Source organism: Pangasianodon hypophthalmus, chromosome 18, assembly GCF_027358585.1.
Source record: "Pangasianodon hypophthalmus isolate fPanHyp1 chromosome 18, fPanHyp1.pri, whole genome shotgun sequence".
In the NCBI taxonomy this organism is placed as follows: Eukaryota; Metazoa; Chordata; class Actinopteri; order Siluriformes; family Pangasiidae; genus Pangasianodon; species Pangasianodon hypophthalmus.
Genome location: NC_069727.1, coordinates 587,398 through 615,000, shown reverse-complemented (window position 1 = coordinate 615,000; position 27,603 = coordinate 587,398). Strand labels below are relative to the sequence as shown.

Below are 27,603 nucleotides of genomic sequence, written 5' to 3'. Positions count from 1 at the left end.
GTACACCGGAAAATACAGAATCACATTCCATACACCGGAAAATACAGAATCACATTCCGTACGCCGGAAAATACAGAATCACATTCCGTACACCGGAAAATACAGAATCACATTCCGTACACCGGAAAATACAGAATCACATTCCGTACGCCGGAAAATACAGAATCACATTCCATACACCGGAAAATACAGAATCACATTCCGTACGCCGGAAAATACAGAATCACATTCCGTATACCGGAAAATACAGAATCACATTCCGTATACCGGAAAATACAGAATCACATTCCGTACACCGGAAAATACAGATTCACATTCCGTACACCGGAAAATACAGAATCATATCAAATAAACCGGAAAACACGGAAAATACAGAATCGCATGTAGAGTCTCGTGGCTGGATCGGGAAGCTGTCGGAAGGTTGCTATGGAGATGCAGCTACACGCATGACGCGGGACGTGTTAAGAGGAGTTCACCCCGAGTGCGAGAGACGACTCCGTGTGTTTGTGCAGAAATGGCAGCCGCATGGAGGATGTTTATAGATAAAGTGTAACAGTGTTAATGCTCCTGTGTAAGGAGACGATCGGGACGCGCTGTAGAGAGACAGCATCGGCACACCGTGTGCCCTAGTCTGGAGGATACCACATACCTTACACCATGCTTATGTCCTAGACTGAGAGGTGTACAGCTGTGTGTGTGTGTGTGTGTGTGTGTGTGTGTGTGTGTGTGTGTAGTCAGAGCTGTGTGTGTGTGTGTGTGTGTGTGTGTGTGTGTGTGTGTAGTCAGAGCTGTGTGTGTGTGTGTGTGTGTGTGTGTGTGTGTGTGTGTAGTCAGAGCTGTGTGTGTGTGTGTGTGTGTGTGTGTGTGTAGTCAGAGCTGTGTGTGTGTGTGTGTGTGTGTGTGTGTGTGTGTGTAGTCAGAGCTGTGTGTGTGTGTGTGTGTGTGTGTGTGTGTGTGTGTGTGTGTAGTCAGAGCTGTGTGTGTGTGTGTGTGTGTAGTCAGAGCTGTTTCCTCATTTAGCTCGGAATATTCGGAGAAAATCTGTCACTGTGGGTCTGAGTCCAGAAAACATACAGTCCTGTCGCTATTAATGATCACTCTTATCCCCTGACAGCCGTGATGACCGTGTGTGCGTGTGTGTGCGTGTGTGTGCGTGTGTGTGCGTGTGTGTGCGTGTGTGTGCGCGTGTGTGTGCGTGTGTGTGTGTGTGATCAGACACGCTCTGCAGCTGAACGTGATTGCGACGCAGCAGCTCCTGTCTCTGGCTCAGCAGATGCAGCAGCTTCATGCGTTCATTCACATCTCCACCGCGTACGCCAACTGCAACCGCCGCCATATTGATGAGGTCATCTACCCCCCACCTGTGGAGCCCGGCAAGCTCATCCACTCGCTGGAGTGAGGGCACACACACACTCACTCTCACACACACACACACACACACACTCCTCCCTACATGGTACTGTTTATTACCTATAAATCCTGTTGTGTGCTGCCCCCCTGTGGTTAGTGCTGGTCCTGCAGGCAGAAAGCCCCACAGTACATGTGTGTATATATTATATATATTTTAAATTATAATTTAATAGTAGTGAAATAAACCCACAGCTGTGATATTTTAATTAGTATATTTTAAACATGTTATAGTCGCTATCTGTCCCAGTGAAGACCCGTTAATGTCACATGACTGCTGCGACGCATCGTTTCTGCCTGTAGTGTCTCATCTTACATTTATAGCGTGATGTTGGAATTTACGTGCCGAGTGTAAATTAGACTGTATGTGTTACTAAGGTGGATGGATGATGCAATCGTCCGTGACATCACGCCGAGGCTGATCGGTGATTGGCCGAACACGTACACCTACACCAAAGCGCTGGCGGAGTGCGTGGTGCAGCAGGAGAGCGCGAGACTGAACGTGGGGATCATCAGACCCTCCATCGTCGGGGCCAGCTGGCAGGAACCGTTTCCTGTGAGTGCTCACTCCTCACACTCCTCTCACTCCTCTCACTCCTCACACTCCTCTCACTCCTCACACTCCCCTCACTCCTCACACTCCTCACACTCCTCTCACTCCTCACACTCCCCTCACTCCTCACACTCCTCTCACTCCTCTCACTCCTCACACTCCTCTCACTCCTCACACTCCTCTCACTCCTCTCACTCCTCACACTCCTCTCACTCCTCACACTCCCCTCACTCCTCACACTCCTCACACTCCTCTCACTCCTCACACTCCTCACACTCCTCACACACCTCACACTCCTCACACTCCTGACACTCCTCTCACTCCTCACACTCCTCTCACTCCTCACACTCCTGACACTCCTCACACTCCTGACACTCCTCACACTCCTCACACTCCTCTCACTCCTCACACTCCTCACACTCCTCACACTCCTCTCACTCCTCTCACTCCTCACACTCCTCTCACTCCTCACACTCCTCTCACTCCTCTCACTCCTCACACTCCTCTCACTCCTCACACTCCTCTCACTCCTCACACTCCCCTCACTCCTCACACTCCTCTCACTCCTCTCACTCCTCACACTCCTCTCACTCCTGACACTCCTGACACTCCTCTCACTCCTCACACTCCTCTCACTCCTCACACTCCTCTCACTCCTCACACTCCTGACACTCCTCTCACTCCTGACACTCCTCTCACTCCTCACACTCCTCACACTCCTCACACTCATCTCACACTCCTCACACTCCTCACACACCTCACACACCTCACACTCCTCTCACACTCCTCTCACACCTCACACTCCTCACACTCCTCTCACTCCTCACACTCCTCTCACTCCTCTCACTCCTCACTCCTCACACTCCTCACACTCCTCTCACTCCTCACACTCCTCTCACTCCTCACACTCCTCACACTCCTCTCACTCCTCACACTCCTCACACACCTCACACTCCTCTCACTCCTCACACTCCTCACACTCCTCACACTCCTCTCACTCCTCACACTCCTCACACTCCTCTCACTCCTCACACTCCTCACACTCCTCTCACTCCTCACACTCCTCACACTCCTCTCACTCCTCACACTCCTCACACACCTCACACTCCTCTCACTCCTCACACTCCTCACACACCTCACACTCCTCTCACTCCTCACACTCCTCACACTCCTCACACTCCTCTCACTCCTCACACTCCTCACACTCCTCTCACTCCTCACACTCCTCACACACCTCACACTCCTCTCACTCCTCACACTCCTCACACACCTCACACTCCTCTCACTCCTCACACTCCTCACACTCCTCTCACTCCTCACACTCCTCACACTCCTCACACTCCTCTCACTCCTGTCATCAACACAAACACAGTCTAGTGACTAATTCTGTCTCACCCCTTTCTCTCTCTCTCTCTCTCTCTCTCTCTCTCTAGGGCTGGATTGACAACTTCAACGGCCCGAGTGGTGTCTTCATCGCGGTAATTACTGTGATGTCCATTGTTTATATACATACGTACACTTATTGTCCACTTTAGTATGAACACTTGTACAGCTGCTCATTTATGCAGTTCTCTAATCAGCCAAGCAGCAGCGCAAAGCATAAACTCATGCAGATGCAGGTGAAGAGCTTCAGTTAACGTTCACATCAAACATCAGAATGAAGAAAGAGTGTGATCTCTGTGACTTTAACCGTGGCATGGTTGTTGGTGACAGATGGGCTGGTTTGAGTTTTTCAGAAGCTGCTGATCTCCTGCAGGGATTTTCACACACAACAGTCTCTAGAGTTTACACAGAATGGTGCGAAAAACAAAAAACATCCTGTGAGAGACAGTTCTGTGGTGGAAACACTGTGTTGATGAGAGATCAGAGGAGAATGACCCAACCGTGGTGAGCAGAAAAGCACATCAGACCTTGAGGTGGATGTGCTTGATGTGTTGTGTGTTCTGAGATGCTTTTCTGCTCACCATGGTTGTAAAGAGTGATTATGTGAGTTACTATATCCTTCCTAATAAAGCGGACGGTGAGTGTATATACATCTGTCTGTAGAGCTAATGTACACCAGTGGAAAGATAAAGACAGGTGGATATGTACAGATGGATAGAGAGACAGGTATGGATAGACAGCTAGATGAAGGGCCAAACGTGTGTGTGTGTGTGTGTGTGTGTGTGTGTGTGTGTACAGGCAGGTAAGGGGATCTTGAGGACAATGAGAGCCAGTAATGATGCAGTAGCAGATCTGATTCCAGTCGACGTGGTGATCAACCTGACGCTCGCCGCAGGCTGGTACACTGCAGTGCACAGGTACGCGCACACACGCTAAGCATTATGGGTAATGCACACTGTAGTAACAAAGCAACGTCAACGAAAGTCCACCAGCGTGTGTGTTCTGGAACAGAGCCTTAAAATGGCCGACGTTCTAAATGCAGAATTCGTCTGTTATTTCGAAATGAAACTGACGATTGAAGCTTGTGCAAGAAAAGACACTCGGCATCGGCGCTTGCCAAACGTCCACGGGTTCCGCCATGCTGGAAAATGTCCACGTTGCATCACGGCCCATGAACTCATACCTGTGCAGAAACCTGCAAAGTAGCGAATTGCAAAATAACAGACTGTCCATGTTGATGTTTTATTGTGAAAATGAAGAACTGTTGAAGCAATAATCCACTCAGGGACGTTGTGTTACAGGTTTCATCATGGGTGTGCTTCAGCGTGACGCAAATGCATTTACGATGATACGTTTCACATGCAGCTGAAATGAGCTTTGCCTGGATACGTGCGTTAGAGTTCCATTTTAAATCCATTAAAACATTATAAAGTGTGCAGTACGCGTTTCTGTGATATGATGAAACATTAGCTCTCTGGCTAAAGGGAGCTGACGTGCGCTCGTGTGCAGGGTTCCCTCAAGGACGCGAGGACTTCCTGAGAAAAGGAAGTCATGGTTTTTCTTCTTTTATTAAATCTTCGCTTTAGAAACAAACTTATACATTTCTGATTTGTTGTTTCAAAACCATCAGATTTGTAAAAAAGTGAAGTTAAAGCAAGCTGCATGTGTCTGAACCATAGGGTGCTTTCTTCTGTTTAATAATAAATTATTTAATTAGTTATGAGTAATATTTACAATAAACCGTTTTTCCACCACATGATGTAGTTTATTAACAGTAGGCTTTGGTTGCTAAGCAACAGAACAGGCTCAGTGTTTCTATAAACAGAATAATGGTTTAAGTGTAACGTTTATTGAATTTCACCAATCAGGTGAAACCTAGTGTTCGGGCCAGAGGTTTGATTTGCTTCTGTTTCCTGTTTCCTGTGTGTGTGTGTGTGTGTGTGTGTGTGTGTGTGTGTGTGTGTGTGTGTTTAGACCGAAGTCTGCTCTGGTTTATAACTGTACAACAGGAGGCATTAACCCTTTCCACTGGGGAGAGATCGGTACGTATACAACACGGATATACAGCGTACGTGTGCAGATGCGTGTAGCTGACTAGCGTTATACGCTCTAACAGCTAGCTCTGTTTAAACAGCGACGTTCGTTTATTAACTTCAGTAAACTGCTGTCGCGTTGCTTTTGCCATCAGAGCATCACGTGATGTCGACGTTTAAACGGAACCCTCTGGAGCAGGCGTTCCGTCGGCCCAATGCTAACATCACCTCAAACTACCTGATCAATCAGTACTGGATCCTGGTGAGCCACAAGTTCCCCGCGCTCCTGTACGACCTGTTCCTGAGACTGTCCGGGCAAAAACCACAGTAAGACCTCACACCTGCGCAACAGCACACCTGCACAACAGCACACCTGCACAACAGCACACCTGCACAACAGCACACCTGCACAACAGCGCAACAGCGCAACTGCACAACTACTCACCTGCACAACAGCACATCTGCACAACTACACAACAGCACACCTGCACAACTACACAACAGCACATCTGCACAACTACACAACAGCACAACTACACAACAGCACAACTACACAACAGCACACCAGCACAACTACACACCTGCACAACAGCACAACTACTTACCTGCACACTTGCACAACAGCACAACTACTCACCTGCACAACTGCACAACAGCGCAACAGCACAACTGTACAACAGTACAACTGCACACCTGTACAACAGTACAACTGCACACCTGTACAACAGTACAACTGCACACCTGTACAACAGCACAACTGTACAACTGTACAACACAACAGCACACCTGCACAGCAGCGCAACTGTACAACACAACAGCACACCTGCACACCTGTACAACAGCGCAACAGCACACCTGCACAACAGCACACCTGCACAACAGCACAACTGAACAACAGCACACCTGCACAATGGCACACCAGCACACCTGCACAACAGCACCCCCTGGGGCTCGGTTTATACACACACACACCTAATCACACACTTATACACACACCTGAGCATGTGCACATAACCTTGTTCACACCTGAGCACACACCTGAGCACACACCTGACCATCCACGATTACATTCATGTATATACTGTATATAGTGCTTTTAACAACAGACATTAGCAAAGCAGCTTTACCTTTGATCCTCATTCTGGCTTTTGTTCATGGTCTCTTTATGGTTCTGGCTTTAGTTCTGGCACTAGTTTTAGTTCCACTGTAGCTCTTGTTATGGTTCTAGCTTTAGTTATGGACTGGTTCTGCCTTTAGTTTTGGTTCTGGTCTGAGTCGCAGGTTTAGTTCTGGCTTTAGTTATAGCTCTGATCCGTGCTCTTGTTTAGTTCCGGTTCCGGCTTTTCGCTTTGTTTTACTTTTTCTTTTAGTTTTATCTGCTAAAATCTGATATCAGTTCTGTTGTGGCTTCAGTTGTAGTTCTGAGTTTGGTTCTGTTTCATTTGCGTTCTGATCCTAGCTTTAGTGCTCGTCTTGGTTCTGGTGTTAGTGCAGTCCTGGTTCCTTCAGTAGTTTAAACCTGTATATTAATGTAGCAGAAATAAATTCTAGAGCTGCAGAACACTCAGCTCAGGGTTCTGGAGTTGCGTATTCTCGAGTTGCTCTTGTTTGCGTGGACTGTTAAAGCCTCAGACTCCACTACGAACTTTTTTACTGTAATCCGTGTGTGCAGAATGATGCGGATCTTTAACAGGCTGCATAAAGCCATCGGGCTGCTGGAGTACTTCAGCAGTCAGGACTGGGAGTGGAACTCTGACAACATGAACATGCTGATGAACCAGCTGAGCACCGAGGACCGAAAGGTACACGCTCTACACCAAGTACACACTTATTATTTATTTATTTTTCCTGATGCAGGTTTTTTGTGTCCGAGTGGTGATATAAACTCTTTCTCTCTTTCTCAGATGTTTAACTTTGATGTGCGTCAGTTGAATTGGCCTGAGTACATTGAGAACTACTGCATCGGCACCAAGAAGTACGTACTGAACGAGGACATGGCCGATATTCCAGCCGCCAGACAGCACCTGCGCAAGTACGACACGCATACGAACTTTACCGTCTGTCCAAAGTAGCTTTATCTTCATCATCACGTGTAAATAATAAGTCTCATGGTTTCTCTGTTTTTCAGACTGAGGAACATCCGTTACACGTTTAACACGGTCCTGCTGGTCTTTATCTGGCGTGTGTTTATCGCTCGCTCTCAGATGGCCAGAAACATCTGGTACTTTGTTGTCAGTTTGTGCTTCAAGTTTCTATCCTACTTCAGAGCCTCGAGTACCCTCACCAACTAAAAAACAGCATTCTACTGACCCGGTCTCTTCCAGCGAAACCCGTTCTTTCCCTCATCTGTCTCCAGACTGTCTCAGTATACTACAGTATAGGCCAGACTGTGTCTGTGCTCATGAGCATAAACTAATTTGCACACTCCCAGCGTTGTCCAGTCTGCCCCCAGTCCACTGGAATCTACCCTTGTCTGCCCCCAGTCCACTGGAATCTACCCTTGTCTGCCCCCAGTCCACTGGAATCTACCCTGGTCTGCCCCCAGTCCACTTGAGTGTATCCTGGTCTGCCCCCAGTCCACTGGAAGGTACCCTTGACTGCCCCCAGTCCACTGGAAGGTACCCTTGACTGCCCCCAGTCCACTGGAAGGTACCCTTGGTCTGCCCCCAGTCCACTGGAGTGTACCCTTGGTCTGCCCCCAGTCCACTGGAAGGTACCCTTGGTCTGCCCCCAGTCCACTGGAAGGTACCCTTGACTGCCCCCAGTCCACTGGAAGGTACCCTTGGTCTGCCCCCAGTCCACTGGAAGGTACCCTTGGTCTGCCCCCAGTCCACTGGAAGGTACCCTTGACTGCCCCCAGTCCACTGGAAGGTACCCTTGACTGCCCCCAGTCCACTGGAAGGTACCCTTGGTCTGCCCCCAGTCCTCTTGAGTAGTCTGCTCCTAGTCATCTAGAGTGTACTCTGATCTGACTGCAGTCTGCTAGAATGTACCCTGGTCTGCTCCCTGTCCACTCGAGCGTACACTGATCTGCCCCCTGTCCACTAGAATCTACCCTGGTCTGCCCCCTATCCACTTGAGTGTCCACTGGTCTACCCCCCAGTTATCTGCAGTATACCCTGGTCTGCCTGCAATCCGATAAAATGTACCCTGGGCTAACTCTATTCGACTGCAGTGTATCCTGGTTTGCCCCAAGTCCAGTTGAGTGTACTCTGGTCTGCTTTGAGTCTACTTGAGTATACCCCTGTCTGCCCACTAGTCTAACCAGTTTGCCCAAAGTTTAATCAATCATAACTTGGTGTGCACACAATCTTCTTAAACAGACCCCACTTTGTACCCGAGTATACCCCTGTCTGCCCCAGTCCACTAAAATATTAACCTCGTCTGCCCCCAGTCTACTCCAGTTAACCCCCTGTCTGTGTGAGCATACCCTGTTCTGCCCCCCGTCCGTGTGAGTTGGTCTTACTGTTTCCTCTCTTCCCCTTTTTGTCTGCAGTATTCCCACCCTATTCCTCATCAGACTTCACTACACCCCCAGCTCTTCCTATCTGCCCCACTGAGATTCGATCTACCCCTAATCTTTGACCTTTTGCCTCTAGTGACCTTTTGATTGTTACCTGATCCTTCCTCAGAAACTGGAGTATTCTCACCAACAGAACACAGCATTGTACTGCCCGTGTCTAATCATACCCCCTGCTAATCAGCCCCAGCAAGTCAGTCTCTCCCAGTCTTAGTTTAAACCAGTGACCAATGTGCTAACGGTTCTCCAGCGTGTCAGGCTGAGTCCACCCCACTCGCCCCTGTCGGAGTTACTCGGGGTGCCTGAGGGGCGCGTGGTGCGATCTCACCGTCACCACACCCACTGTTTTTAGAGCTTTCTCTCCTTTTATAATACGTATACAACCGCTATATATGCAACAGCCACTCTTATTTTACCTTGCTTGTACATTTGTCCATGTTTTCTGTTTAATTAATGATAGAATTATTATTATTATTATTATTATCATTATTATTATTACTGTTAATTGTCCCGAGACAAAGCCTTGACTTTTTTTTTTTTTTTTTTTTTTTAAAGATTTTAATCATGACAGTGTTGAAAGAAGATTATGACTTATCGAAATCTCTAAAGCTCTGGTTGTGTGTGTGTGTGTGTGTGTGTGTGTGTGTGTGTGTGTGTGTGCGCGCAGTCGGGTCCAAACGTCTGTGTTCACTCCCAAGAACTGTTTTTATTTCATCAGTTATCGAACACTAATAATCGTTGTCTCAGTCCACACACACACAGTCGTATAAACCCGTAACGGTGTTAATTGTCGTCTCTTCATTCTCTTCTAACACTTTGATCTCGCCCCAGATCATGTTTTACCAGAATAGGTGTGTTGAAGAAATTATAATTTTATACATTTTTGATAACTGATGAATGAAAACTGTTCTTTATTTTCTGATTTCATGCTGTTTATGATGCGCTAAAGCAGGTTTTATAGCAGTAATCAATGATCCTCGTTAAATACCGGCATGTTCATGCGCAGTTCTGCAGTATTAGCACTAAACGCTAAAGGCTGCATGTTTCAGGCTCGATCTGTACTTTAGCAGCTTACAATTCATTCATATTTACAGGTTTTTTTTTTTATTTACCAGAAGTTCAACCAGATATACCTTTGGCTTGCTAAGCTAATTTGCACTGAGCATTTGCACTTGGCATGTTAGCTAAGTTCACATTTTAATGTGTAAAATTTGTACAATTTAGCAGAAATATGTTTTTCATTATTACATTTTATTCATCTTGCTAGCTTAGCTACCTTGTCAGTTCGTTACTGTAAAATATAATTGTCCCAATTTGCAAGTTAGCCAAGGTAATATTTTGAAGAGTGTAATATTTTTTCTTCTTTTTTTTTTTTTTATCAGAAATACGACATCCCATCAGCTTAGCTAACAAGTAATACCTAGTAGCTACCTGAGTTTGCAAGTTCATCTTTTGCAATTTACAGTTTTCCTGATTAACCACAAGACGTCCATATCCCTTACACTTAGCAAATTTACAGGCTAGCTAGCACTGACCATTTCCCCGACCTGACATGTTAGCTAAGTTTTCAATTTGCAAGAATACCAATTATTATAAATAATTTTTAGCAGTGTCCCATGGCGCGCTAGCCTGTAAGTTCTTAGCAGAAATTGGTCGTTGTCACTTGCTAACTTCCTGCAGTAATGTGGAGAGAAGGCTGAAGTATTGTTTGAGCTGATTGTAATGTTTACTGACGCACAGACTGCCCTCTGTTGATACGATGCCAAACGAAATGCATTTTTACATTTTTAATAAGAACAAAAGTGTGTGTTTACTGTTCTCGAGTGTTTCATGTACTGATAGAAGATATTTACACAGATGCCATATTACAGTACAGAGCTCGTCTTCCTCCATCCTGTCACATGTTTTAATGACAAGTTTAAATACAAATCCAATGAAAATGAAGTGAAATTGTATTTATTCTCCTTTATTCTTTTTAGTTCATGTCAACATTTTCAACTGAATCACATTAGGAATCTCATTTTTCTCCTTTTCTCACACATTTCTAAGAATAAAACATCCCCACACTCCATTTTTCTACACCTCACGAACACCTTGATGTCTTAAAATAAAAGCGTGCAATCAGAAATCTGAGATTATTATTATTATTATTATTATTCGCTCTCCCTCTTTAGAATGGGTCTGTATTGCTTTTAATGAATTTTATTCAAACGTAACATGTTTTAGATTTAGATTTAAAAGTCTGCGCTAAAGCTTACCTGGTTTGCTAGACAGACGAGATGTATATTATCTGGAGATATTTCTACTGCTCTGTTTATAGACGGTAAAATACAGCGTCAATTTAATTCAGTTTTATTTATGTACTGTTTTTAACATTGTCACAAAGCAGTTTTACAGAAAAAAAAATGTACATTTTATATTTAAATTTATCCCTATCGAGCAAGACGGTGGCAAGAAAAACTCCCTTGAGATGATGAGAGGATGAAACTTTGAGATGTCAAGATGTTCAAGAGCAGAAAGAATTCTGACATGACGGCTTCTGGCTGTCAATCCCAGCGATACTCCAGGAATAATTACGTTACACACCTCCACATGGAAAACTAATCCCATCTGAATAGGGCTCTAGTTAAGAGAGTTTTTTAATGCCAGATATCGTCTGACAAGAATGAGAATGAGACCTTTACAGAGTGGAGGAGAAGTTTGGATCTTGGAAGAGAACCTGCCAGGAACCGTGTGTTCTGAACCGGGGTAGGTTGATAAAACGCTGCTCTTGAAAAACCTGGAAAGCGTAGACGAGTTTGGATTGAGTTCTTGATCTGAAAGGAAGGCAATGGAGTTCCTTAGTTCCTTCATATAAGAACTTCAGGAGGTGGTGAACCATGTGAGCAGCAGCGTTCTGAATGCTCTGTGTAGAAGATACTATCTTTTGAGGCATATCAAGAAGTCCGGTGTTGTTTTGTCGGAGTAGCAGTGACGACTAAAGCCACGAGAGCTGAAGAAGAAGAGTGGAGAGAGTACTGAACGCTGAGGAACTCCAGAAGAACCGCTGTGAGGAGATTTAATCATCATTTAAAATTAAGACTTAATATTAAACGTGTTCAGGTCAAATTTGTTGCTTTTCCCTACGAGCGGAAATTTGGGTTGTTTTAACGTTTAACTCACAGCTTTCCCATGTTGTTTCTCCTTTTCTTCTACTGTAGAAAGAAATTAATGCAAAATCAAGCAAACTCCGTAATATTCAGAGAAGCTTGCAATTTTTATAAATTACAGCAGATTTGGGCCGAGACGCATCATGTGATGTCATCACAACGCACATTCAGCCAAAGCCCTCTTCAATTCACGTGCATCGAACATGAGTACAGATAAAAGGTCTCAAAAATGCACAATAAACTCTTCAAATTTTGAAAAAAGACGCAGCAAATTCAAGCATTTTTGAAAGTCAGCAAAATCCTGTATGGACTGTGTGGATCCGCTGAGATTCAGTGTGTGTGAGATCATGTGGTACAACATCTCGATGCACATGGTGAATAAGGAGGACTAGCGGTGGTCTGTTTTTGGCAAAATCAACACTGACCTTGACTTGTTTTTCTTCTTTTTCTTCTTCTTCTTATTATTATTATTACAATACATGAGTAATAATTGGTTATATGGTGGTGAAGGCTGGATCAGGTGTGTTGGAGCAGGAAAAACAGGCTCTAAAAATCTTATTTTACACAAAAGTTTATTTGTTATTTCTGTGTTGGAAAGTGTAAAAGTGTGGACAGGCTAACACGGGATAAAGATCACACCACGGTTTATCGAAACTTGTATTACATCGACGAACAACATGTAAATTCAGCAGCTCAGTTTCACTTCCTGAAGGTCATAACACTTTGCATGAGCTTCCACAAACAACACACATACAGATATTTACTGTCGAGTTTACTGTAGACGGAAATGTCATGAGTTACAGTGAGACAAAGACGCTTTCATGATTCCACTTTAATACCTTAATTTAACAATCTGAGCACAAAAAAACTACAGGCCTAAAAAAGACAAAATCTGATCGTCCTTTCACAGTTTGGTGAGAAGATACAAATTCCATATGATGCTTTAAATTAAATTAATTCCACTAATTGCATTAATTAATTTAATTCCACATGCATTAAATGATTACAGACTCGGCTCCTGACTGAACACATGCATCCACTGTGTGTACGTTTTAGGTTCTTGTCGATGCCGATACCAATCCCGATACTAAAATGAGTAACGTATAGTTGGTTAGTTGGTTAGTTGGTGGTGGTTGTGTGATGACCTCCTCATGCTGAGTTTTATGGTTAAGAAGTTAAACCGCGTGTATCGGCGCACAGCATTGATCCAGGACTGAATACTGATATTGGTATTGATTCATATTTACATAGTCCATAAATCAGCTTCTATTAAGAGTCATGAGACGTTATGTTAAGGTTAAACATCATGTTAAACAGCTTTTCTTTCTGTTCATAAAATCCAACAAATATCCGTAATGCACTTTACAATCTCTACAAATCACTTTATACACAATACTCTGTGTATTGTCATTGTCTTCACTTTCATCAGTCTTCTGTTCCTTTTCTCCTTTTTGCTTCCTCCTGGAATTTACTCATCAGTGACTTTAAACTGACACACACACACACACACACACACACACACACACACACATACAGCAGCACCTCTGCATCTTTGTATGGTTATCACACTTGGTGACTATAACAGTTACAGGATATGGAAGTTAAGTAATTAGTAATGCTATTGCAATACAGTTGATGTGAGACTTCAACGCATGAATGGAAAGAGCTCAAGGGCCGATAAATATATGAGATATATATGTGTGTATATATATATATTTTTTTTTCCTGTGGACTCCTGATCGGAAGGTCATGAGTTTAATCCCCAGCACCATCAAGCTGCCACTGCTGGGCCCTTGAGCAAGGCCCTTAACCCTCAACTGCTCAGGTGTATAAAATGAGATAATTGTAAGTCACTCTGGATAAGCACGTCTGCTAAATGCCATGAATGAATGCTGCTGAATTTTCACAGGACCTATTTGTCTTGCCATCGTTTCCAAGAAAAATAAAACTCTTTAAAAATACAGATCAGCTTGTCTGTAAATGACTCCAGGACTGATGCAAGTAGATTAACCTGCTATAATCTTGTGTGTTTCTGTCTGCACGGTCTATCGTACGACGCTCATCTCCTAATGATAGTCACGCTAAATAACATTATTTTCTACAGCATTCATTATTATTAAGTAGTTATAAATTCTAACATTGGCTAACAGGGAAAAAAACGCAAAACTAGATGTACACAACTTCATTTTAGAGGAAGTTGTGTGTGTGAGAGAGAGAGAGAGAGAGATACTTATCAGCATGTGGGGTAAAACTGAGGACATTTCATCAGAACACACTCATTTTGAGAACTGGAGACTTACGTTCAGGTAAGAATCGCGCTCTATTTACATTCATAAATTTATTCCTTTCTGATAATGTCTGTTGTATATTACATGTTGTGGTGTTGTGTATTATATATATTATATATATTGTGTTGTCTTACATGTTTTTTTTATATCATTAGTGTGTTTTAATATCATTAGTGATTAAATTAAACATTTTTATAAGTGGACTCTAGTGAGTTTATTGAAGAATTTATTATTTAACAGTGATCCTCATGATTTTTTTATTTATTTATTTTTTTGGTCTGTCGTCAACCAAAAACCTCAACACTACCTTACTGAGCTCCAAAATAAAACCATTAAAAAATCATTTAATCAGTTTTTAAAATCTTAGCACATATATTCATCGAGCATGTTTTTTTTTTTTCATTCTTAACTGAACATGCTCCAACGTTGTTAAAAGAAAATCTTCTCAGACAATCATACAGTCATTATAGTGCAAAGCTGCTTAAACGGACCCCAGTGTAACTCTCAGCAGCACTGCGTCCAACTTCGTCGTCGAGTCTGATAGTGTGTCCAGAAAACTTTTCTGGTGTTTCTGGAGTGTAACAAACCCCAAAACTGAAGTAAATCTGATAAAATGTTATTATATTATGGCTATTGTTGTCAACTGTAAACAACAGTTCCCTGATTTGGGAAGGACATTTGTTTTGCAAGAAAGTTCTTAAGCTTACTCAGTCACATTATATACTAAGAGTGTAACTGAATACGAACACATTATTCAGATTGTCTTGAACAAAAACGAGTACAGATACGAAAAATAGGCAGTTTGCTTGTTTACTTGTTTGACTGATTTTTAAAAGGCTTTCCAGTTTTAGGGACAGGGATCCCTTCAGTTTTCACAGAAGCTTGTGGGGAGGGTTGCCAGGTTTCATCAAAATTCCCACCATAACTACAACTCAAAAACCGCACAAAAAGATTTGAAACTAGCCCAAAATATTTGGACACATGGAAAGATAGATGGAATTTTCTCCTTTTTCTCAGTCTTTTTGTGAAAAACAAATTAACAGTAGTGTACATTCCTGATTTGCAATATATATCTAAAAAATAAAGCCATATTTCTGTACAAACAACAGAATTTTTTTTTTTTTGCATATCTCCAAAAATAATCATTTAATTAATTTTAAAAATATTACTTGTACTTTTTTTTAAAACATGTTTTTCATTGCTTTTAAATTATCATTCTCCATTATTATTAAAAGAAAATCTTCCTGGAAAATCATACAGTCATTATAATGAAATGATCGCAGAAGCACTCTGAGTGTGTCCAGCAAACCTTTCTGATCTTTCGATCTCCGGTGTCACCCAGATGAGGATGGTTCCCTTTTGAGTCTGGTTCCTCTCAAGGTTTCTTCCTCACATCATCTCAGGGAGTTTTCCCTTGCCACAGTCGCCTCAGTCACCTCAGGCTTGCTCACTAGGGATAATTCTGTCTAACATCTAGGACTGTTTGCATGCTTTTTGTTTCTGTTTGCATGCTTTTTGTTTCTTATGTTCTGTAAAGCTGCTTTGAGACAATGTTCATTGTTAAAAGTGCTATACAAATAAAATTGAATTGAACTGAATTTTGGGAATACAGTGATAGGGTTCACATTATTGAATATTAAAAAAAACAAACAAACACACAAACAAAAAATCCTTCCAGTGTAGACCATGCCCAAATGTAAATGTAAATCCTAACAGGAAATATGATTATTTTGAGCCCTAAACAGATAGAAATACAGATAACACCATTGCTTTACACCCCTAATTCCTGTATGATACCAGAATAAATTGTTTGGTCCATCACCCATTTGAGTTCAGCATCTCAGGAACATGCAGCCTGCCCCACTTTATGAATTCCTGAACTGTCTGTCAAACTTGAAGAATCTCTTCAGGACACAGCCTCTGCTCAGCCAGTGCAAAACATCATGATATCCTGCTGTTCCTTCATGAAACTGATGGTGTTGTAAGCCACTCGATCTGATGTAATTAATGCATTTCCTGAAATATGTCCTTGACTGCAGTCTTTCCGCAACAGAACGTAAAACAATTCAGTCACCTCAAACTACTCATTATTTCCCCTGACAAATACAGCAAGCTAAGCATCAAGTCTGTGTTCTCATCAAGTGCCCCTGAATTCTCTTGGTTTGATGCATAGCTGGTTATAAATACAGTCATGGGAAAAAGAAGGTACGCCGTCTTTCAGTGTTTTTATTTATCAGGTATTACCAACAAACAAACAAACAACCTCAGGCGACAAAAAAACAACAGACTTCAATATGTGGTCATTTTCCCCAAAAAGTAAACCAACATTCAATTCAATTTTATTTGTATAGTGCTTTTAACAATGGGCATTGTCACAAAGCAGCTTTACAGAAAAATATAAATTCAGGATATAATAACCGCTGTTCTCAGAGGGTCATCTGGATTATCATAATGAATATTAAAGTCTCCAACAATTAATGCTTTGTCTAAAGAAACAACCAGGTTAGAGAGGAAATCCACAAATTCACAAAGGAATTCAGAATATAACCCTGGGGGTCTGTAAATAATAATTAGCGGAAACCAGTGTGGAAAAATAATGTAGAACCACCTTTAGTAACAATAACTTAAAATAAATGTTTTCTGTAGGAGTTTATCAGTCTCTCACATCATTTTGGAGGAATTTTTGCCAACTCTTCTTTACAACATCGCTTCAGTTCATTGATGTTTGAGGGCATTCATTTATGCACAGCTCTCTTAAGATCTCACCACAGCATCTCAATAGGGTTGAGGTCTGGACTTTGACTTGGCCAATCCAACACCTTCATTTTTTACTTCTTTAGCCTTTCAGATGTTGATTTGCTGGTGTTCTTGGGACCCAATTTCAGACCAGCTTAAGGTGCTGGAGAGCTGACCTCACATTTGTCTCAAGAATATTCTTGTATAAAGTGGAGTTCATCGTTGTCTCAACAACTGCAACTTTCCCAGGTCCTGTGGCTGCAAAACCAAATCATCAGCCCTCCACCACCAGGCTTCACAGCTGGTATGATATTGTGGTGATACTCTGTGTTTGGTTTTTACCAAACATGGTGCTGTGCATGATGACCAAACATCTCCACCTTGGTCTATTCAGTCCAAAGGATATTGTTCCAGAACTTTTGTGGTTTGTTCAGATGCAATTTTGCAAACTTAGGTCATGCTCCATTTTCTTTTTGGAGAGAAGTGGCTTTTTTCCTAGCCACTCTTCCATGAAAGCCATACTTGTTCAGTGCTGTCATGAATATAAAAATTTAATGTGCTTACAAAGGTCTGTAGGTCACATGATGTAGCTTTTGGGTTTTTCATTATATTAAACAGTCTGATCTTGGACTGAATTTGCTGGGACGTTCACTCCTGGGAAGATTGGCAACTGTCTTGAAGTCTCTTTGTAAACACCTGAGGTTATTTGTTTGTTTAAAAGAAGACGATGCATTTATTTGTCAATGGTAGCTCAGTGGTTAACATGGTGGACTACTGATCGGAAGGTTATGAGTTCAATCCCCAGCACCACCAAGCTGCCACTGCTGGGCCCTTAACCCTCAACTGCTCAGTTATATTAAAAAAATAAAAAAAAAACAAAGATGACTGTAAGTCGCTCTGGATAAGGGTGTCTGCCAAATGCCATAAAAGTAAATGTAAACAATCCTTCTCACTGTAGAATTGCAAATTGTTTGGTGATGGCCTTATAACCCTTCCCAGTTTGACAGCAGAAAAAACTGCTTCTCTGAGGTCATGGCTGATATCTGTTAATTTTGCCATGATGTAGACACACACATGAATGTTCCAGAACACCAAACTGCCAAAAGTTCCGCTTTTATAGAGGTAGTCACACTTCTTGATGCTAATTACTCTCTTAATGATTGTGGAAGTAGGAAGAGTGTAATTTTTTCCCCGCCTGGTTTCTGAACGTTGGTTTACTTTTTGAGGAAAAAAATTACTACGTATTGAAATCTGTTGTGTTTTTTTGTTGTCACCTGAGGTTATTTATTTGTTTAAAAAAGAAGAAGCATTTATTTGTCACATACACATTACAGCACAGTGAAATGCTATTCTTTGCATATTCCAGCTTGTTAGGAAGCAGGGGTCAGAGCACAGGGCCTGCCATGATTCAGCACCCCTGGAGCAGAGAGGGTTAAAGGCCTTGCTCAAGGGCCAAACAGTGGCAGCTTGGCACTTGAACCCCCAACCTTCTAACTAGTAACCGAAAGCCTTAACGGGGGCAGTCCTGGGGGCAGTCCTGGGGGCAGTCCTGGGGGCAGTCCTGGGGGCAGTCCTGGGGGCAGTCCTGGGGGCAGTCCTGGGGGCAGTCCTGGCCTAATGGATAGAGAGTTGGACTTGCAACCCGAAGGTGAACCTGAAGGTCGTGGGTTCGAGTCTCAGGTCCAGCAGGGATTGTAGGTGGGGGGAGTGAATGACCAGCGCTCTCTTCCACCCTCAATACCACCACTGAGGTGAGACCCTTGAGCAAGGCACCGAACCTCCAACTGCTCCCCGGGCGCCGCAGCAAAAAAGGCTGCCCACTGCTCCGGGTGTGTGTTCACGGTGTGTGTGTGTGTGTGTTCACTACTGTGTGTGTGCACTTGGATGGGTTAAATGCAGAGCACAAATTCCTAGTATGGGTCACCGTACTTGGCCACAAGTCACTTCACTATCACTATTATCACTATCACTAATCATTGAGCCACAACTACCACAACAATTGGCTTGTTGCCTGGTTTCTGGCATAGTTTTGGCCTATAGCTAATAAATGAAGAAAAAAGATTAATTTTATGTTCTGCATTTATCAACCTGTCTTGTCAGTTGAATGTGGCCTGCAGGCCAGTATTTTGAGACCTCTGCTAGAGGATTATATCACTTAGGCAGCAAAGTAGTGTAACCCAAATAGAAAGTATAAAAGGCCATATTTTCACAGGACACTGGAGTCAAGAGGAGCTTCCGATATCCCTTAGTAAAATCAAGTGTTGAGTAAAAGCAAGCTATGCCTAACTGATCACATGCTTCTCAATGCATGGCATTGGAAATGCTTTAAATTTTGATATTGCATTGACCATTATAAAGTCCACACAGAACTAGACTGCCATGTCCACCTTGGATACAAGGATCATTAGGCTGCATTGTGGGACTCCTCAATTACCTCCATGTCAAGCATGGCCCAGAGATCCTCTCAAAATAATTGAGTTTTGGGTTAGGCACATGATAGTCTATGTGGTGCTCTGTGATATTAGTGTGATAGCTTTATTGGCCAGTAAAATCAGATCTGGTTATTAAATAACAGTATTACATTAAACTGCAGTATTATGGAACACTGGTACTAAACATTCCAGCAGATTTGTTTTGATCTGTACTGTGTTGGATAATAAAAAAAAACTATTATTTTAACATTTTTCATTCAATCCATTTGTCTGTTTGTGTCTTTTCTTTCTTTCCTGAACAGAGAGATGAATGCACCAGAGAAACTCATCATCATTTTTTGTCTGTTTCAAGGTTTGTACATTGCTTATTTTTTGTTTATTTTGTGTGTACTTTTGTCCTCCTTTGATTGCCCTGATGACATAACTCTGGCAGAAACATACTCAGGATATTACGGCCTCAAATGCATCCATCCCTGGCTTTCAGATAGTGAGGGCAGACAGAGACACTGGACTGAGTGGTTAGAAGAAATGTGGAGGCGTCCCACTGCTTGTAAACAACAGATGATGTAACCTGGGACATGTTACTGTGAAGGAGTGTCACTGTTGCCCACACGTTGAACTGTTGGCTGTTAGTTTATGTCCATATCATCTGCCGAGGGAATTCACGGTTGCCATTGTGGTTATTGTTTACATACCACTGGCAGCTGACACAGAACCGGCATGTGATGACATATACTCGGCTATCGTGAGACTCTAAACTTAGCAGCTAAACTCTGCCATTTCTGGGGATTTTAATCATGTGTTACTCTCCACCACATTACCACAGTTTCACCAGTTTGTCAACTGAGTTACCAGAGAGAACAGAACAATGAATCTCCTGTACGCAAGCATGAAGCTTGCATACACTTCATCTGCGCTCTCTCCACTGGGAATGTCTGATCACAACCTGGTTCTACTGACACCCGCATACCGGCCTGTTGTCCTGAGGCCATCTGTGACAAAGAAGACCATAAGGAGATGGTCACAAGAGGCAGAGGAGGCTCTGCAGGTCTGCTTTGAGACCCCAGACTGGGAAGTGTTATGTGAACAAGCTGGGGAAGACATTAACAACATGACGGAACGCATAACAGACAACATCAATTTCTGCATGGGCATTACAGTTCCAGCCAGGAGGGTGCATTGTTTTCCTAAAAACAAACCCTGGATAACCAAGGACCTGAAGGAAGTACTGACCAAAAAGAAACAGGTTTTCAGGCAGACAAGGAAAAGATGAGGAAGGTGCAGAAGGACATTAACAACATAACAGAATGCAAACATGAGAATGAGGAATGAGGAAGAACAAAGAAGCCTAAAGAAGCCTTCATGTGGGCTGGCATGAAGCAGATCACCTTGTTCAAAGCAAAACAACAATCTGTGGGGGGCAGTCTAAAAAGAGCTAACAAGCTGAATTTATTCTTCAAAAGGTTCAATACGATGCCACCCTCAATCTCCTCCACTCCCTCACCACTCCCTCTCCCCCAAGATCAAACATCTTTTCCCACCCTGTTATCTACATTCCCCATTCACACCTGCTCACCCCCACAGCGATCTTCAGAGGACTCACACCTCTACCCTCCCAAATTACCCCCCTCACCCAACAGCCATCTTCAGGGGACTCGCAACTCCCACCCCCAACCTATCTGTCACTACAAGCCAGTTGAAGAGACAACTGTGCAAACCTCCAGCACGTCTTCAACCTGAGCCTCCAAAGGAGAAGGTGCTAGAGGAGTGGGAAACATCCTCCCTGGTTCCTGTTTCGAAGAAGACAACTCCATCCTCCTTGAACGACTAAAGACCAGTAGCCCTCACATCACATGTCACAAAGGTCCTGGAGAGACTAGCGCTCTTCCATTTCAGACCTCAGCATGGCATGGATGATGCAGTCATATATCTACTGCAGAAGGCCCACTCCCATCTGGACTACAATGCCACCACAGTGAGAATCACTTTCTTCGATTTCTCAAGTGCATTTTCAGTCAGGTCCATAAGTATTTGAACAGTGACACAATTTTTGTAATTTTGCCTCTGTACACCACCACAATGGATTTAAAATGAAGCAATCAAGATGTGATTGAAGTGTCAACTTTCAGCTTTAATTCAAGAAGTTTAACAGAAATATTGCATTAACCGTTTAGGAATTATAGCCATTTTTTACAGAGTCCCTCCATTTTCACAGACTCAAAAGTAAGTGGGTAAACTAACATATTCATATAGATTGGGATTATTTTTTAATACCTGGATGCAAATCCTTTGCGGTCAATGACTGCCTGAAGTCTGGAACCCATGAACATCACCAAATGCTGAGTTTCCTCCCTTGAGATGCTTTGCCAGGCCTTTACTGCAGCCGCCTTCAGTTGCTGCTTGTTTGTGGTTCTTGTAAATGTATGAATTTATCCGTAATGATCAAGCCAGAGGTGATGGTGGTGAGGAAAAACTCCCTGAGACAATATGAGGAAGAAACCAGACTCAAAAGGGAACTCATCCTCGTCTGGGTGACACCGGATAGTGCGATTATAAATAATTCCCTTCTATACCTGTGTAGTACACAGACAAATAGTGCAGTTGCGTAACCAGTAAATTCATTACAGTTTTCCCATGAAGTCTGTTTTGCTGAAGTTATCAAACTGGTCACTGATGGAGACTTGAGTGCAAAACTGTTTGTGGGAATTGCAGTCCTAAAGCTATCATAGCAAAACTGTTCATATCAATTGTGGTCCAAAGCCATCTTCATGGTTTTTAAGTGGTTCCGTTCTCAGTAATCTCAATGATCTTCAGGCTGTCCAAGTGGTCCATCCTCAGCAGCAGTGAGTGGTTTCCAGATCACAGGGAGAGAGACAGAGAGAGAGGGAGAGATTATTAGGTGAGCTTTTGTCCTCTAATGTTTAAGGACAATGTACTTTGCGTGCAGAGAGCAAGCAGGGACTCCGGCAAGACTAGCTATGACAGCATAACTAAAAGGGAGAGCCAGAAGCTAACACAGACATGAGGGCACCCTGGGACATAAAGCAGCAGCTACTCCACCATCAACAAAGCTGAGTTGAGAACAGTTTGTAATCAAGTCTCCATCATTGAACAGTTAATAACTTTTGTTCAATACAGTAGACTTTAAATTAAAACTATAATGAATTCAGAAATAACTCTATTGCTCATACTCATAAGTTGCTCATAAGTTTATAAGTTCCTGTTTACATAATTGCACTTTTTGTTACACAATTGCATTATATAGTATACAGTTATAGAAGAGAAAATACAGTAATTATAATCAGACTATCTACTGTCACCAGAGGTTGCATTCTCTTTTGAGTCATTCTCTTTTGAGTACTGCGACATTCAGTGCTTTATAGGTCAATAGTAGTATTTTATAATCAATACGAAATTTGAATGCAGTGCAGTGTGGATAAGATACGTCAAGTCAAGTCAAGTCAAGAGGCTTTTATTGTCATTTCAACTATATATAGCTGACGCAGTACACAGTGAAATGAGACAACGTTTCTCCAGAACCTTGGTGCTACATAAAACAACATCCAACAAAATAGGGGTGATGTGGTCACATCTTCTGGTTCTAGTAAGAACTCTTGCTGCTGCATTCTGGACTAACAAGTCAGTAAATCATTACAATAATCCAACCTAGAGGTAACAAAAACATGAACTAGTTTTTCTGCATTGTGTAGTGACAATATATTTCTTATTTTAGCAATATTTCTGAGATGAAAGAAAGCCATCCTAGTGATATAATCTACATGAGCTTCAAAAGAAAGACTAGAGTCGATAATCACACCAAGGTCTTTTACTGCTGCACATGATGAAACAGAAAGGTCATCCAGGGTTATTATGTAATCAGAAAGCTTACTTCTAGCTGCATGTGGTCCTAGTACAAGTACTTCTGTCTTGTCAGAATTAAGTAAGAGAAAGTTAATAAGCATCCAGTTTCTAATGTCTTTTACACATTCCTCAACTTTATTAAGCTGGTGTCTGTCATCTGGCTTTGCTGAAACATACAACTGTGTGTCATCAGCGTAACAGTGGAAGCTAATACCATGCTTACGGATAATTTTACCCAGAGGTAGCATATACAGAGAAAAGAGCAATGGGCCTAAAACAGAGCCTTGCGGGACACCAAACTTTACCTTAGTATGAGAAGAGAAGTCACCATTTACGTTTACAAACTGATAACGATCAGCCAAATAAGACCTGAGCCAGGAAAGGGCTGTTCCCTTAATGCCTACTACATTTTCCAGTCTATCGAGGAGAATAGCATGATCAATGGTATCAAAAGCTGCACTAAGGTCAAGCAGCACCAGCAAGGAGACACAACCCTGATCAGAGGCCAGTAGTAAGTCATTTACAACTTTTACCAGTGCTGTCTCTGTGCTATGATGAGGCCTAAATCCTGACTGATACATTTCATGAATGTTATTCCTATGTAAGTATGAGCATAGCTGCTGTGCTACAACCTTTTCTAGGACCTTGGAGATAAAGGGGAGGTTTGATATTGGTCTATAGTTGGACAGCTGACAGGGGTCAAGGTCAGGTTTTTTAATCAGGGGCTTGATAACTGCTAATTTAAAAGATTTAGGTACATAGCCAATGCTAAGGGAAGAATTGATTATCTTTAAAAGAGGTTTGATTGTTTCAGGAATTATCTGTTTGAGGAAACAAGTAGGTAAAGGATCTAGCATACAGGTTGATGATTCTGATGATAAAATTAGTGAAATTAGTTCGGTCTCTCGAAGGGGAGTATCACTGATCTGATATGGTTATATTATTATCTACAGAGTTAGTTATAAAACTGTCTGGTTTTATATTAATAGTCTGATATTTTTTGCCTGATATTTTCAATTTTACCATTGAAAAAATTCATGAAGTCATCGCTGCTATATAATGATTGTGTGCGTGTTTCTATTGTGGTCTTATTCCTAGTTATCAAATTATCTGGCTTTAAATTAATAGTCTGAATTTTTGCCTGATTTAAATTTTGTCATTGAAAAATTTCATGAAGCCATCGCTACTATATTTATGGTGTGCATGTTTCTGTGGTAGTCTTATTCCTAGTTAACTTTGCTACAGTATTAAGTAAGAATTTTGAATTTTGATTCTGTTCGTGTTACTGTAGTAATGATTTTAAACTTAAATTGATAACCAGATTTCTGTAAAGCTGAATTTTCTGTAAATCTGTGAATTTTGTGTTGTGTGTTACTGTATTAATGATTTTGTGGTGTTTTGTGTTTGCAGGTGTTTTGTGTAGAGAATTCTCCATCAGTCTACCACAGAGTGTAGAAGCTCTGAGAGGACTCTGTGTTCTCATACCCTGCAGGTTTGAGATTGAAAAACAATATGATGCAGACCTCAAGACAGCTCTTACAGGAATCTGGTTTAAAGACGACCCTTTCATTAACAAAGTCTTTAACTCTAAAGTAACTAAAGAGAACAAGATTGAAGGGAAAATTATAGGAGACCTCCGCATGAAGAACTGCACCACCATCTTCTACAACATCAGTGAGAGAGACAGTGGAAGATATTACTTTAGAATAGAAACTTCAGGAAGACTGAAACACACTTATAGCTCTTCATCAGTAGATATAAGAGTGCGAGGTGAGAGCTGCAGCACAGTACAGTGTAACTGTAATTACACTAATGATGCACTGGAACACATTTAAAACTCATCTCTAATGTGATACTGTGTGTTTATCTCAGACTCTCCAATCAGCCCCTCAATAACACTGTATAAGGAGGATCAGGGGAAGGTGGAGGACCAAAATGAGGTGGTGGAGGGAACTTCAGTGAGTCTCATTTGCTCTGCTCCAGCTCCTCCATGTCTCTTAAAGCCAACAACTTTTACATGGAACTTCCTGCCAGAGGAGAGAAGACAGGAGCAGAAACGCAACACCAGCTTCAGTTCCTCTCAGCTGAACTTCAACTCTACTCACCTGCATCATGGAGTCAATTTCACCTGCACTGCCACCTACCAGCTCCAGAACAAGAACAAATCAGCACAGAGCTCTTTTACACTACATGTTCTGTGTAAGTGCTGATTAATTCACATTCACTACACTTTTAATGATTCATGGAGTCTCCTAAATCCTGTTCTTCCTCCTTTAGATGCTCCTAGAAACACGACGGTATCAGCGTCTCCATCTGCTTCAGTGCTTTTGGGCAGTTCAGTGTCTCTGAGTTGCAGCAGTGATGCAAACCCAGCAGTGCTGAACTACACCTGGTACAGAGAGAACGGAGAGCAGATAGGAACCGGAAACCATCTCACCATCAACATAACTGATTCTACACAGAGTGGTTTCTACTACTGTAGAGCTCAAAACCAGCGCGGAGATCAGAACTCATCTGTGTACCTGGATGTTCAGTGTGAGTACAGTGCTGGAGTATATCTGGAAGAATTTGTTAATTGCTAACTAATTGGTCCTCAATCACTAGGAGCACCAAACAGACTTTTTGCTATTTTCCCTCCAGATTATTCTTGAATATCAAATACCACACATTTGCTGAGAAAACACTGTGTAGGCTTAATTATCGCTACAGATTGAGTACCTTAGCAGCACCCTCTCATACTCCAAACAAATATGCATACATATGTGGTCCCTGGAAGACTAAGGTTTAGGCCTTGGTGCTCTCACCACTGCAGCCCGGGTTTGATTTCCGGCCAGGGAACCACATGACAGTTCATTCCCAGTGCTGGTCCCAAGCCCTGATAAAATTGGGGAGGGTTGCGTCAGAAAGTACATCCAGCGTAAAAACTGTGCTAAATCAGTGGACTATGTGTGTGTCTTGTCAGTCCAGTCTCTGAGTGTTGTGGAGTCTGATTGCATGGGGGAAGAAACTGTTACACAGTCTGGTCGTGAGGCCGAAACTTCGGTACTGTTAGCCAGAAGGCAGGAAGTGTGTGTGAGGGGTGTGTGGGGTCGTCCACAATGCCGGTGGCTTTGCGGATGCAGTGTGTGGTGTAAATGTCTGTGATGGAGGGAAGAGAGACCCCGATGATCTTCTCAGCTGTCCTCACTATCCACTGCAGGGTCTTGCGATCCGAGACGGTGCAACTCCCAAACCAGGCAGTGATGCAGCTGCTCAGGATGCTCTTGATAATCCCTCTGTAGAACATGGTGAGGATGGGGGGTGGGAGATGTGCTTTCCTCAGCCTTCACAGAAAGTAGAGCTGCTACTGGGCCTGAACACCTCTCCCAGTCAGGAAGTCCAGGATCCAGTTGCAAAGGGAGGTGTTCAGGCCCAGCAGGTTCAGCTTTCCAGTCAGGTGCTGAGGAATGATTGTGTTGAATGCTGAACTGAAGTCTGTTAACACCATTTGAACGTACATGTCCTTTTTGTCCAGGTAGGTGAGGGCCAGATGGAGGGTGGTGGTGAGCGGATGGGAAGATAAGCAAATTGCAGGGGTCCAGTGAGGGGGGCAGCAGGGTCTTGATGTGCCTCACAGTGAGCCTCTTGAAGCACTTCATGATGACGGCTGTGAGTGCAATGGGATAGTAGTCATTGAAGCAGGACGTTGAAGACTTCTTTGGCACGGGGATGATGGTGGTGGCCTTGAAGCACGTTGGAACAATGGCGCTGCTCAGGGAGATGTTGAAGATGTCAGTGAGAACATCCACCAGCTGGTCTGCACATCCTCTGAGCACCTTGCCAGGAATGTTATCTGGTCCTGCAGCCTTCGATGGGTTGACTCTGTGTAGTTTTCCTCACATCAGCCGTGGTTAGACACAGCACCTGGTCATTGGGAAGAGAGGTGGTCTTCCTCACTGTCACGTTATTCTGCACCTCTAACCGAGTGTAGAAGTTGTCCAGCACGTCTGGAAGGGAAGCATCACTGTCACAGGCAGGTGATGTTGTCCTGTAGTTGGTGATGGCCTGGATGCCCTGCCACATGCGCCACATTTTGCCACTCTCATTGAAGTGGCTGTGGATTCTCTGGGCACCAGGCTATCACCAACTACAGGACACATTAAGGTTAGAGATTGGCGATGGTCTACTTCAAGATCTGGCCATCTGAAGCAGACCATCCCCAATCTCTAACTTTGATGTGTTTTTGTCGTTTGGCCATTACC

At 42.9% G+C, this 27,603-nt stretch overlaps 2 protein-coding genes across 4 annotated transcripts in view; both read left to right on the top strand.

Moving 5' to 3' along the window:
• si:dkey-97m3.1 (fatty acyl-CoA reductase 1) overlaps window positions 1–11,024 on the top strand; it is a 22,430-nt gene extending 11,406 nt beyond the window's left edge. The window contains exons 5-13 of the mRNA XM_053241603.1: window positions 1,216–1,395; window positions 1,786–1,963; window positions 3,394–3,438; window positions 4,142–4,260; window positions 5,318–5,385; window positions 5,532–5,703; window positions 7,049–7,178; window positions 7,281–7,408; window positions 7,505–11,024. Coding sequence (XP_053097578.1) covers window positions 1,216–1,395; window positions 1,786–1,963; window positions 3,394–3,438; window positions 4,142–4,260; window positions 5,318–5,385; window positions 5,532–5,703; window positions 7,049–7,178; window positions 7,281–7,408; window positions 7,505–7,667 — 1,183 coding nt within the window. The 3' untranslated portion in view covers window positions 7,668–11,024. The remainder of the gene's footprint in view (window positions 1–1,215; window positions 1,396–1,785; window positions 1,964–3,393; window positions 3,439–4,141; window positions 4,261–5,317; window positions 5,386–5,531; window positions 5,704–7,048; window positions 7,179–7,280; window positions 7,409–7,504) is intronic.
• A 2,752-nt stretch (window positions 11,025–13,776) lies between these two features.
• The window catches only part of LOC113531866 (myelin-associated glycoprotein), a 30,998-nt gene continuing 17,171 nt past the window's right edge, over window positions 13,777–27,603 (top strand). Inside the window, exons 1-5 of one of the 3 annotated variants that reach the window (XM_053241857.1) lie at window positions 13,777–14,351; window positions 19,804–19,853; window positions 24,773–25,132; window positions 25,235–25,561; window positions 25,640–25,897. In XM_053241857.1, the coding sequence (XP_053097832.1) occupies window positions 14,284–14,351; window positions 19,804–19,853; window positions 24,773–25,132; window positions 25,235–25,561; window positions 25,640–25,897 (1,063 nt within the window). In that variant the 5' untranslated portion in view covers window positions 13,777–14,283. Of the gene's footprint in view, window positions 14,352–17,182; window positions 17,374–19,803; window positions 19,854–24,772; window positions 25,133–25,234; window positions 25,562–25,639; window positions 25,898–27,603 lie in introns of those variants that run through there. The other 2 variants (XM_053241855.1, XM_053241856.1) reach the window with 2 other exon arrangements.